General features: G+C 47.9%; 1 protein-coding gene across 1 annotated transcript in view; it reads right to left on the bottom strand.

Annotated features, from left to right (window-relative positions):
* Window positions 1–13,872, bottom strand: part of Dapk2 (death associated protein kinase 2) — a 114,449-nt gene that overhangs the window by 39,764 nt on the left and 60,813 nt on the right. The window contains exons 3-4 of the mRNA XM_021207281.1: window positions 9,459–9,680; window positions 1,328–1,466 (exon numbers count right to left, since the gene is read on the bottom strand). Coding sequence (XP_021062940.1) covers window positions 1,328–1,466; window positions 9,459–9,680 — 361 coding nt within the window. The remainder of the gene's footprint in view (window positions 1–1,327; window positions 1,467–9,458; window positions 9,681–13,872) is intronic.

Raw genomic sequence — 13,872 nt, 5'->3', positions numbered from 1 at the left:
TCTCTCTCTCTCTCTCTCATATAACTTCAGGATGAGTTAAAGGTCTGTCCTTTGAGCTCACCAGCTCCTTACAACCACACCACCACTCTACCACCCCCTTCCCTCTGTCACAACTCTTAGAACAGCTGATCTTTCTTTTCTGTCGCCTGCACAAATCTCTGTAGAAAAACTAGCCAAGCGGGTGGTGGAGCACACCTTTAATCCCCAGCACTTTGGAGGCAGAGACAGGTGTCTATCTCTCTCTGAATTTGGGGTTAGCCTAGTCTACAGAGGGAATTCCAGGACATTCAGAGCTGCACAAAGAAGCCCTGTCTCCAAAAACAAAAACAAAAAGAAAGAAAGAAGAAGAAAGAAAAGAAAAGAGCTAAACCCAGAAAAACGCTGTGCATGGTACACAAAACAGCACAGGGGTTTCTGCAGAGAAGACTGGACAGACAGACATACAGACAGACAGGTATGGCAGTGCACACCTGTAAGCCTGGCATGTGGGAAGCAGAGACAGGAGAATCAAGAATTCAAGGCCAACAAGTTTGAGGTCAGCCTGAGGTACATAAGAACGTGACTCAAAAGCAAAATAAAGAAGCAACAGCAGCCAATAGCGTGTGGGCGCCCTCCTACAGACACGGATCTCTTCCCAAGCTGAAGGGGCCTCAGCCAGTCAGCTCTGTGAGGGCCCCTCAGTCTCCGTGCCTGAGCTCAGTTACTGAGGGAGTCAATCCTTCTGCCTTGACCTCAGCATACACACAGTTAAACATGGCCACAAGGAACTTTCTCAACCCTGAACCCCAGTTACCACAAATGATCAGTGGGCCCTGGAAGCAGTCTTGTGGCTCCAGTTTGGGGTGAGGGAGGAGCAGGCAGCCAATGGTCCTTGGGCTCCAAGATCTGTCATCTCCACTGAGGAGACACAGAAGGCCACGCTGTGCCGGGTCTAGAGTATCAGCCATGCTCAGCAATTCTGCAAACCCTGCTAGTTCTGCCCCCCTCATGATTTAACTCTCCCTCGCCAGTAACTTTCCTCTTATGAAATGAGTTCTGTTTCAAGTTTCTTGTGGATGCTTTTTTTTTTTCTTTTAAGTATGCCTCACCTACTCCCTGGAAGAGATAAAGTGTTCAAAGAGCTTCTTGCAGTCAGCCCCATGTGAGGAAGACCTGATAGAAGTGAAACTGAGGTGGATACATGCAACAGGCCATTCCTTGCCCCAGGTCAGGTTTGGGGTTGAAGGTGCGCAGAGTGGGCCTGTGGGCACCAGACCCTTCCTATCTATGACAAGGGGACAGAGTCCCTTCCTCCTAAACATGGCTTGCCCTTTATCCCCTTACTGACCTTGAGATCAAAGTGAGCAATTTTCTTTGTGTGAAGGTAATTCACCCCATCCAGGATCTGCTTAATGAAGCTGGTGGCTTCCTCCTCACTTAACGACTCCTTCTGGGCCAGGAAATCGAACAGTTCTCCTCCGGACACTCTGGAAGACACCGGTGGGGAGGGCCAGGCCCAGTTAGTTTTGTTTGTCCTGAGGCCTGGCTCATGGGTGTAGCTCGTACAGCTGGCTCTCACATTGTCTGGAAAGTCAGATCTCCCTTGCCCTGTCTGGAGCTTGGTCTAACCAGAACCTCGCACTGGCTTTGCTTCTGTGTTCTTTCTGTTGAAGTTCCGAATAAAGAATCGCTACGAGGGTGATCCCAGAAAGACCTCTGTTTGTGCTCTAGGCCCAGGTCCCTCGTTACCCTGAATAATAACTCTTTTTTTTTCCTATAAAGAGCAGGCTGTGCCCCATTGTGAATCACATTTCAGATACAGCAGCAGTAGTGCATGCTAAGGTACAATGACCTGGCATCTAGCAGTTACTTAGTTGGTGATGATGGGGCACACATGCCCATGACACACAGGCAGAAGTCAGAGGACAACTTGCTGGAGTCAGTTCTCTCCTTCCAAACATGTTTGTTTCCAGGACTGGACTCAGGTTTCCAGTTTAGGGCAGCAAGCACCATCGCCTGTTAAGCCCTCTCCCCAGTCTCTGTTTGTACATATGAACAAGTATCACCTGTCCCGCACACCCAGAAGGCAGAGAATGAGACGTGAAACATTTGCATTAATAAAAAAAATAATAATCTCCTGAGAATTCATTGCAGTCACCAGACCAATGAATAACAACAATCCCCTCGCACACGATTCATGAAAGAAGAAACCACAGACGAACAGCGAGGCACACCAGTCCATCACTGTCATGGGCCCCCTCCAATATGTGCTTGCCATATAGATCACCAGGTGACAAATTCCAAAATGTCCTGGACTCAATTAAGAGTGAGTTTCCCTGCTCCTGGTACTGCCCACTTGGAAGCTATCCAGACCAATGTCTGATCGAATGAAGCATTCTCCATTTGTACTGTCCCTCACGCTGCATGTGCGTTCATTTGTGCACACATGCACGTAGAAACAAGAGATCAGTGTCAAATGTCTGTCTCAAGTGCTCTCTGCCTTATATTTTCAGACAAGATCTCTCGCTGAACCTAGAACTCTGGATTCTGCTAAACTGGATGCCTGCAAGCTCTTCCTGTCCCCTTTTCCTTAGTGCAGAAATCAGTGATGCACGGCTTCAATGCGAAAGCTAGGGACTTGGACCTAGGTCTCTATACTTCTGCATGGGAGTGGCTTCAGAAGTAGGTAAGGGGGCCGAGGCAGATGAGCTGTGAAATGCATGCTGGGATTAGTCTTCAATGTCATAAGTGAGCCGCAGAGAATGGTTCTGGGGAAGGGAGTCTCAGCATCTAAGTGGTTCTGAATGGAACTCGGGTAGAAATACAGATGGCAACCGCCATTCTGATGAGGTTTGCAGACAGAACCGAGGAATGTGGCATCAGTCAGTGGAAGTACTTTATTACTATTCTGTGATACAATAGCAGCATAAAATGTCACTGAATTTTGTTCATGTGCTAGTGTCTTACAGAAGGCAAACTTGTGAGTGATGAAACTGGATATCTAGCTAAGAAAATGTCTAAGTACAATGCTGATGAAGGAGTCTGTTCCTCTCCACAGTGAAATGTAAATGTGTGTCTCTCTGCCTCTGTGTCTGTCTCTGATTCTCTCCCTGTCTTCTCTTTCCTCTGTGTGTGTGTGTGTGTGTGTGTGTGTGTGTGTGTGTGTGTATAGACAGCTTGCAGGAGTCAATTCTCTCCTCCCACCATATGGATCCCAGGGATCAAGCCCAGGTCATCGGGCTTGGTGACAGGCACCTTACTCACTGAGCAACTTCACTGGCCCAAAGAGAAATATTTTAAAGTAAAATATTTGTTTTTTGTTTTTTTTTTAAAAATAAGGAACATGTAAAAGTTTTAAGTTTTTTTCAGCTATTCCTACTGGGAAGAAACCCATGAGAAACTGTGGCGGAGAGAACCCAGGTGGAGCTGAGGTTTGCTTGATAAGGAGATTTACAAGGATCAGCGAGCCCCGCCCAAGGAAGGCCAGGTGCCATTCATCAAAACAAGGGAGATTAGTCAACTGTATAAAGAGCCTATTGTCCAAGACAATGAGATAATGGTTTCAAGTCATCTCAGACTTCATATAGGGAAAGAGCTCCACTCCTATCACAGGGCCACAGAGAGGGCCTGGAGGACAGGACCCTACCAAAGGAAGAGTCCCCCCACTGCTCAGCACTGGTTCAGGCCCACACTGAGGGCCTGGAGGACAGGACCCTACCAAAGGAAGAGCCCCCTCAGCTCAGCCCTGGTTCATGTTGAGACCTTTGCTTCCTGAACTCTAGCTCCACACTCATCAGTCACCCCAGGTGCGGCTCCACTGGTTCCTAAAATGATTGCTCTGTGCCAAGCAAAGCTGTGTGGGTGTGGCTACTTCCACCTGGATTTCAAAGGATGCCTCAGAGCTTGGTGGCCCCTGGAAGGAAAACTGTGTGGGGGTGGAGGCCAATGCAGAGAGCACCTACTGCAGCAGGCAATCGGGTACCTGGAGACTCCAGACCAGTGGGCCCACGGGTGTAGTACCATTCTTGTCTGGAAGAGCCACAGCCTGGCAATTCCAACCTGTGAGGGTTAAGGTGTAGGCTACTTAGAGCAAAGACAAGAGGGCAAGGTTTCCCAAAGCTGTTATGCAGGATGTGTGCCCATGGGCCTGAAGGACAAAATATTGAGTCCAAAGTGGTCTTAGACTGACTCAAGACCCGTCACTCATTTCTTCTTCCCCAGTTTGCTCCTTTGGAATGTAACAGTCTACACTACTCTACCACACACAGGACTTTAAAACCACAGTGCTTCTTGGTTGCTCCCATTTCAGCTGAAGTGTAGTTTGCTCAGGATAGACCCCCTTGACTCTCACCCATAAATGACCGATATGTGCTCCCCTAAGACGCTGACTTCTGTTTGTGTGTTTTGCTTTTTTAAAACAGGGTCTTTGTTTGTAGCTCTGGCTGGTCTAGAACTCACTCTGAAACCAGGCTGGTTTAACACTCACAGAGATCCGCCTGTCTCAGCCTCCCAAGCACTGGGATTAAAGGTGTGTGCCCCTAGGCCTGGCTTGCCATCAATGTTTAAATTCTGATGCTGAAATCATATAAGACTCTTAGGGTACAACAGATCTATTATTGTACATGAGTAGATGACATGAACTTTTGGGAGAGGAAAGTGAGGTGCCACAGTCTGAATGGACTGAGACAGACAACAAAGAGGGACAAATGCTACACCTGACTGGTGTGACCTGGTGACTCATTCTTCCGCTCTAAGAAAGCCGTGGTTTTCCCACCTGAAAAAGAACAGATTGGGCAAGATGGCCCCTAGAGCTTCCCCTCCTTGGTTTTATAAACTATGGCCTCTTCATGGACTCAGGATAATCTATACATGGTCCCTAGCTTACACATAAATCCTCATAAACTAATCTCTAGAAAACCACAGGATTTGCCCTTTCCAACATTTTCTGAACCTCCATAATGGTGCACATGAGTGTCCTGGCCTGTGTACAAGCACCTCTGTTTGCTGAAGTCCTCTCTGCCTGGTCTGTTTAACAATATTTAAGCCAGGCAGTGGTGGCACATGCCTTTAATCCCAGCACTTGGGAGGCAGAGGCAGGCGGNTTTAATCCCAGCACTTGGGAGGCAGAGGCAGGCGGATTTCTGAGTTCGAGGCCAGCCTGGTCTACAAAGTGAGTTCCAGGACAGCCAGGGTTATCCTGTTTCAAAAAAAAAACAAAAACAAAACCAATATTTAGCCACTAAATGTGTATGGTTACTGAGCACTTGAAATATGGCCAATGTGACTAAGGAACTCAATTTTTAAATTTAATCTAATTTTAATACAAAAATCGATGAAGTATAAAATTTCTTCACTAGACACAAGTTTACTATTTAAAAAGAACTACTGTTTACATTAACCAGGACAATACCTATAAACAGATATGTGCTCTTATATATATATATATATAAAATCAATAACCTCATACTGCCTACATATTAAAGTCAGTATATGTTGGAGTCACTAAAATTATCTTTAACATCAGGTCACCTATTCCTTTTTACCTATTCAGTGTGGCTACTAGAAAATTTAGAATTGCATTTGGTCAATATTCAATTCTATTGGACTGAATAAAAAGAGATTCCATGAGCTGTGCATTAGCAGTCGTCATCTCTGGTTTGTGGCTGTGGCTACCATGTGACCAGCAGCCTTTCCTGCTGTGAAGGACAGCACCCTCATAGTTAAAGTAAACCCCTCCTCTCTCCAGTTGTCTTTGTGGGGACATTTTTAATCTCAGCAACAGGGCTGGTGTTTATTTTAGGTTGGGGGAAGGAGGACACGGGTGCACATTGGAGCAAACCTGCTGTCCGTTAAATTTCAAAGCTGGGACAAACAGCTTGGGTGCTTATTTAACATATCGAACCGGACCTGCCTCCAGGTTCTCCCAGTGTGCCTCAGTTCCTCAGTTATAGGGTGTGGCTGGCACACCACACCTCTGCCCTGAACTTTCCAGCTCAAGGGCTGGGCTGCCCTTCCCCCAGAGCCTCTCCCCCGTGTAATCCAGACATTTTGGCTACCCGTCCTCTTTTGTATCCTTTTGCACCTTTGTCCTGCTGGCTGCTGTACTTGGTTCCCCTCTCCTCACACCGGTCAGGGATGTAACCAGACCACTCAGGACGTGCCTGCCTCTGGCTATGCTCTCCTGCATATCTAGAATAAACGTTCTCCTCCACCATACCCAGGAGCAGTCATGTCCATTCAGTGCTCCTGCTGCAGGACCTCCCTGCTCTGAGTAGCTGGGTGTGGCCTGTAGGGCTGAATGGGTGCTAGAGATCAGTCTAGCACAGCATTTTCTATGTCTCAGGGTGACATCATCCAGCATCCTGTCCCCACCCTGACTTGGGGCAGGTGCTGGAACCTGGCAGTTGCTACAAGGGACACCTTACGTCTGTCCCGGGAAGGGTTAGGGTAGAAGTCCAGTCCTTCCATGACCTTAACCTCAGGATGGGCTGTGTGCAAGTTCCCAGATGTCAGCTTTTCTTCTTGAAACAAGAGAGAGACTTCTTGGCTGCCTTTGGACTGACTTGGCACTGGGAGGCCTTGACAAGTCCTTGATAAGTCCTAGATACAGTGTCCCTGCAGGGGTGCCGGGGGCTGGAGCAGGTCTCAAAGTTTTATTTAAAGTTCACCATTCCTACAATATGCCTTCTGGAATATTCTCTCACTTGACCCTCACATCCACCTGGAGGAATGTAGGTTTCTTCCTCTCTCCATTTAGAATGAGGCTGAGAGCCAGAGGGAACAAGTGGCTCCCCCTTAACACAGCCAATGAGTGACAGAACCAGGTTTTAAAGCCACATCACCTGACTGCAAGTCCTCCACGAGCTCCTTTCTTCCTGCCCTCTCCACACCATGTAGCCCAAGTGTCTCCGTCAAAGCCACCCAGACACTGTCCCTGTACTGACAGCCTCCGTCTCATCAGGCTCCACTGGCTCTCTCTCCACAGAGACTAGTTTGCTTCTGAAACACCTCGTGTGCAAAAGCCACTCAGTAGAAGTTTGGTGACTCAATTAGTACGATGCTTGCCTAGCATACAGGGAGCATAGGTTTGATCCTGTTTCATAAGCTCAATGTGGTGGCACACATTTGTAATTCCAGGACTTGGGAGGTAGAGACAGGAAGATCAGTAGATCAAATCAAACAAAAACATTTAAAAATGGAAATAAATTAAAACATTGATGGGGGCTGGAGAGATAGCTCAGCAGTTAAAACAAAACAAAAAAACAGGCTGTGCTTTGAAAGGACATGAGCTTGTCTCCCTGGTCTCATATGGTAGCTCACAACTGTCAATGCCTCCAGTTCCCAGAGATCTGAAACCTTTTTCCAGTCTTTGTGGGCACTTTTGCACAAGGTAGATTTACACTCCCGCACATAAAGAGAATAGAATTCAGAGGTAGAGGCTTGCCATGTTGTCTCTACAAGCCTGGAAACAGTTTTTTACCAAGAGCCTCTCCGTTCTAAGACCTCTGTCCTGGGTCCTTTTCCATCTCCTTCCAGGATGCTTTCACCTCACAGCACAAATCAAACCCCTCCAGCAAAGGCTAAGTAAGAGTTGGGTCTCTTCTCTTCTGTAATAGTGTTCTCAGGGTCAACCCCTTCTCCCTTGCAGGTTGGTACGCCTGGTGAAATGCTTTCCAGAGTTCTGGTAACGTGAATAAAATGACAAGATACTGATTTGTAACTATAAAGATGAATAAAGAAAGATACATTTTTTGAGACAGGGTTTCTCTGTGTAGCCCTGGCTGTCCTGGAACTCACTGTAGACCAGGCTGTCCTCAAACTCAGAAATCCACCTGCCTCTGCCTCCCAAGTGCTGGGATCAAAAGCGTGTGCCACCACTGCCCGGCAAGATATGTGTTTTAAAACAGATGTTCCACAGATGCCAAGACTGGAGGCAAATAGAAACACTGTCCTGTCCCAGCATTCTTTGGAAGTAAAGTCACCAAAAACCTATAACTGCCCACCTTCAACTTAATCCTCCACTTCTGGAGAGTCAGCTGAAGTAACTAATTCAAAAGAAAAGAGACAGACCATTGGGAAGAAAGAGTTCTATCAGTAAAGTTTGGAAAGGATAAAAGCTGAAAAATTGTAAGCAAATGTCCAGCAATAGAGAAACACTGGTGTGTAATTTAATGAAACACGATATAGTTATTTAAATGGAAAATCGGCTATATATGGAATTTTGTTAGTTGGAGAAAAAAGTGAAACAGGAAATTGCAAAATTATATACAAAATGATAAGGACTGAGAGGAACCACAGAGAAACACAAGTAACTGGGCTGAAGGGTTATAGATGCCTTTCCTAGTTCCTGTGGCGTTTTGGTTTTTTGTTTGTATTTGTTTTTATGGTTTTTTGGTGGGGGAGAGGGATGATAATAGACATCTAAAGAAGTGACTCTGGACTTCCCAGGAAGATGGGCTTGTCACTTTCTGCTGGGAATCGGGACACTAACCCGATGTGATCCTTAGCCTTAGAGCATGCCACGTGGAGTGTACACATGACTTATCATCTCTGGGGAAGTTAGGAAGGCCTTCATCAGACTCCTGTCTTGGTCAGGGAGACACAGGCAGTAACTAGTTCACTTTGCAAAGGGGTCCATAGATGAAACGAGAGGACATCGGGCCCTAGGGAAGAGGGGATTATTGGCAATTCTATGCAGTTAAACACAGAGGTTGAAAATGCAAGAATCAGATTCAAGAGGATGTAAATTCTCTAACTAGTTATATCTTCCAAGGTATAGGTAACTCTCAAACGTCAGGTTGTCTATTCAATCTGGAGGCAGGTAAAGGACACTTCCTGGTTCTGGGCTGACTTGCCCACAGTCACAAAATCAAGAAATACTGAGACAAACACCCCACTCCTCTGTGGACTGGCAGGTGTTTGTTTACTCGATGCTATGAGGCTCAGAACACTCTCATCCTGGGCTCTACCAGGCTGGGTGAGGCTATGGTGACTTGTGCCACAGCCTGACTCAGACCCTACTGCCCACCAGGCTTCACTAGCTCAGGGACATCAGAGTGGCTAAGCAAGCCGGAGTCTTGGTGTCACTAAATTCCACCAGCCACTCTGAAGTCCTTCTCAGCCATCCCTAGGCTGCACCTCACGTGTGAGGCTGTGTAGATGGCAGGGGTCTAGCTAGGCTCTTTAAATGGACCGGTGAGACGGTCCGGTGGTTTCTTCTCTTTGATCTCCAGAATCTAATGAAAGCAAGAGTTAGGTCATTATTTGTTGCCCTTGCTACTTAGCAGGCTCACCCCCTCCATCGGCTTCATTTCAGACAAAGGCTGAGGATAAGGGAGGCAAAAGGAAACCGTCTACAGCTGACTGCATCTTCTCTGGGCTGAGCTTCGGTCTGGTTGCTCACCCCACTTCCCCACGTCATGGGTCCCGGTGCCCTATACCCCACTTCCCCACGTCATGGGTCCCGGTGCCCCACTCACAGCTCAAGGATGAGCACCACGTCGGTGCGGTTCTCATAGACGTCGTGCAGCGTGATGATGTTGGGGTGCAGCACCTGCCGCAGGATGCTCACCTCCCGCTCAATTTCCTCCCGGCACACGCCCCGACGGCTGGCCCGGCTCTGCCTCTTCTTGATGAACTTGGCTGCATACTCCATCCCTGTGCTCTTCTCTCGGCACTTCTTCACGATGGCAAACTGGCCACTGTGGGGACGCAGACACAGACAAGTAAGGTGTAGACACTGGAGAAGTGGCCAATCAGGAGGTTACTTTACCAAGATGGAAAGGTGTGTCACCGGCCAGTGGCCCTGCCGGGCTGCCGGGCAGTGAGTGTCTCAGGTAGAAAGAACAGGGACTGAATTCCCTTCTATCCCTATGGGGTCTTCACATGTTACTAGGAGGGATGTTAATGTTGTTCCCAGCATACAAAGCCCTGGGAATTTGGTTAACTTGGTTAGGTTGACGTGGCCTTGTCCTTTCGAAGACTCACCTAGAACCCAGGTCTATACTACCAGTTAAAGTCACGCCATCCATAAAAACAGGCTGGTCTGGTGAGCATCCTGATTGGGATTGGGATGAGGGTGGGAGTGAAGGAGTGGGGTAAAGGCCACTTGGCAAGGTTAATCATCACCATAGTGTGAACAGGGAGCTGTAACATTTGGGAACTAGGGCAGAAGGAGAGATGAAGTGACTCATAACTGACTTAACAACAGGACCAGACATCAAAGCCAACTGCCCACAAAGTTTCTCAGGTTGTTACCGGAGACATGGCCCGGCTCAGGCTCTTTGAGACAAGGGCCATGAAATGGTGATCCAAGCAGCCCTGAGCCAGCTTCCCTAAGTGCCCTGAGGGCAGCCTGTGCCTCTCCGTCTCAATTCTCTCAATTCGGGCCATGAGCTGGGACAGACATAAATCCCTAGTGACTGCTAGTGTCCCCTCCTTACCTAACTCCGAGGTCCTCCCTCTCAGCCTCCACTTTGTCCCATATTGTTCCACCTCCCCCCAAATGCCTGAGTAGCTCAGAAAGATTTATTAATCTGACAATGGTTTAATAAGGGGTCCGGTGGATCAAGAGCCCCGATGCACTTTCTTAGTGGATCTGGTGTAAAAGTTACACTTGTGAGAAACCCTGGGCATTTATCCCCTCCTCGGGAAATGGCATCACATTTAAAGCATCCTATTTTTAGAATGTTCTTTAAAGAGACGATCTTCTAAATGAACTGGCTGACACAAATGAAATGAAGCCGAGCAAGCAAGCAGACAGCCGACAGCTAAACAGCCTGTCATAGCGAGCACTTGAGAGATGTCGCCAAAAGCAAATTCATTCATCCCTCCACCTTTGCCCTTCACTCAACACCATCCGAGCATGTACCCTGTGCTGGCTGGTAAATAACAGGGGACAAAAGGAGAGGCAACAGGTGCAGAGGGAGCTCCCACCCCCAAGGGGGGAGGTTCCTAGGAGCTAGGCTTGGAGTCAAATGTATATTATGTGGACCACTAACTCTAAAGTTTCAGCTATCCGGGCTCTAAGTATTGGCTCTGAGCTGTCCATACACTAGGGGCTGACACAGGTGGAGAAAGGCCAGAGTGAGCACATTCAGTGTGATCTCTAACACAGATGGCCACTTGGAGCCACTCTAAGTGTTGGGGACATAAGGTCCCTGAACAGGTGCCAGCAAACACTTGACAAAGCTTTTGGTCCCAGGTGGCCTGAGTCTTAGCCTCAGGGCCAAATATTCCTTTCCCTCTGGTACCTCAAAGGCTGCTGGCAGGCCTGGCATTTCCGAGTTCCGGTAACTGTCCCCAAACAATCCTCAGTAAGTTGATAGATGGAAAAACTGAAACCTCAAGGCCTTTAAGTTGTATACATGCAGGTGGTGGCGCAGGAGCAGGTTTGACACCCAAATCCCCCAGCGCCCAGCTTCAAGCCACGCTATGCAATGACCTGGGGACACAAAGTCACAAAGCAGAGCTGAAAGTGTTAGGTCACCTTGACATCACATCTCCTTGGTTTTATGAGGGGGGGTGGAGACATCTTTCTGCCACATGGCTGAAAAATCCCTTAAACTCTCAAAAAGTGAGTGCTTTTGCCTCTTGGTTTCTCCAGAAGAGGGTGCAAATGAGAAGTGAGTAAGGCAGGCTTACTCTCTCTCCCTCCAGAAAGAAGCATCTCAAAAGTGGCAGACTAGGATAGGACCAAGCCAAACACCAGGCAACCGGAGTCATCGTGGGGCCTTTCGTCTCTCCTGAAGGGGCCTCAGCTCAGGCTTTGGAAGCAGCTGGAAGGAGAGCCACTGTCTCGGGCTACCTTCCCCTTCCTTGCCTTTGGCTGTTTGGCGGGAGAACAGAGAAAACTTTCCACTAGGCCCAGGATGCAATGACTGGGGTCTGGAAAACTGGGAAAGGTTTCAAGGTTAGACAGACCTACTTCAGGGACTTCTTTATGCAGTCATGCGGGTCAGGCCACTACCTGCTCTGAACATCCTTTTCCTGACCTATGAAATGTGAGTCATGATTCACTGGTAGACAGTTGTAAAGGAAACATTTGTACCCTTGGCTCACCGTCCGTAGGAACAGCTGGCATAGACGAGGACTGACTAAGAGATACCTAGGGCTGGAAGTCACTGCTTCAAATGGTCTGGAATGCACGGCCAGAGAATCAGGGTCATTTTAAAAGCACCCTTCCCCCTGATGCCAGTGTACACCCAGATGTGGGAATACTCTAAACAATTAGTTGACTCTTTCGATTGAAGAGCAGTATGTCTCAACCTTGGCAGCATTCTAGAGGCCCCTGGGAAATTTTAAAATGAAGGAGGTCTCGATTTCAAGTTCAGAGATGCTAATAAATTTCAATGCGAAGAGCCCCGTTAGGATTGTTGATTGTGTTATCTGTGGCCTTCTCAGTGTCGCTGCCTGAGAAGCCTTCTTGAATCTGGTTCCATTTAAGAAGGGAATCAGATGGGATAGGAGGCTTTCCTACCCTCAGGTTCTGCTTAGGGAATATAACTGCTGTGATAGTAACCTACTACCAAAACAGAGGTGTAGGCTTTTCAGGAGCCCCTGTGAAAGAGCCTGCTTCTACTGTCTCTATAGGTATCAGCAGTCAAGCTGCTGGTCTTGTTTTGTTTTGTTTTCAGTTTGTTTTGTTGAGACAGGGTTTCTCTGTGTAGCTCTGGCTGTCCTGGAACTCACTCTGTAGACCAGGCTGGCCTCAAACTCACAAAGATCCATCTGCCTCTCATACACCACCACACCTGGCTCACATTTTCTGGCTTTATGCAAAGTGTGGTCAATATATTGATGAACAGTGAGGGGGAGGGGAATGGGAGGAGTTAGAAAAGTGAGAAATGATGTAAATACTTCAGTGATTTCCCCCCCCCCTTTTTTTTTGAGACATGGAGGGTTTCTTGGTGTAATAGTTCTGGCTGTCCTAGATCTCACTCTGTAGACCAGGTTGGACTCAAACTCAGAGATCCACCTGCCTCTGTCTCCCCAGTTCTGGGAATAAAGTTGTGCGCCACCCCAACTTGGGTAAAGAGCGGAGATACTGGGGATTTCACCCAGGTAACTCATACAGGTAAAGCCAGCACTCTGCCACTGAGCTACATTCCCTGGCCACTGAAATTCTTAAAACAAAAAACCCACAACCCTCTGTTTGTGGTGTGTGTGTGTGTGTGTGTGTGTGTGTGTATAGTAGGGACAGAAAAGGAAATCACTCTAGGCTTTGACAGTTCACATGCATAGTGGACTCTTCCATGGTCACGGCACATGCATAAAAGCAGAATCAGAGATAATCTTACTCTACCCATCAGAGGGCACCTGTAGACTCAAGAGTAGGTGAAGATAGCTACAGGTCTTTGCCCCACGAAGGCTCTACAGACAGAAGCTGAGGTCTCCGCAGTAAACAGAAACCAAGTTAGGATATGGGGGTGAAGGGTAAATAGCAAAGGCTCCTCTAAGTTAGGACAGAGTCACTCAGTGTAAGATGCAGGGAGAGAGCCTATCTAATCTTGGACTGTGCTAGTGTGAGCCACACCAGCTCAGAGACCTGCTAACACTTCTGTCAGAAGACTCCAAAGAGCCCGAGACAACAGTGAACAGAATAGAAAGCTTCCCCTTCATCCTCCAAAGCCCCATCTCCAAGCTGGTGTTGGGAGCCCTGGGTTAACAGGGCTGAGTGATCAGTTACAAACTGTTGTCCGTGTCCTGCCAACACACTCTCACGCAACTGCGTCAGGAACACTTCTTCCCCAGGCGGAGGGCTCCGCTCCCCAAGTCAGAGTCTCTCCACTAACTGACCCTGGCTTCACGCACCCTATTTAACCCCCCTGTCCTTGGTTTCCTCCCTTTTCAAGGCGGGGTGTGTGTGTGTGTGTGTGTGTGTGTGTGTGTGTG

The sequence above is a fragment of the Mus pahari genome, chromosome 10, assembly GCF_900095145.1.
Source record: "Mus pahari chromosome 10, PAHARI_EIJ_v1.1, whole genome shotgun sequence".
Classification (NCBI taxonomy): domain Eukaryota; kingdom Metazoa; phylum Chordata; class Mammalia; order Rodentia; family Muridae; genus Mus; species Mus pahari.
Note: the sequence above shows the minus strand (reverse complement) of the source record. Positions and strands in the feature narration are given on the sequence as shown.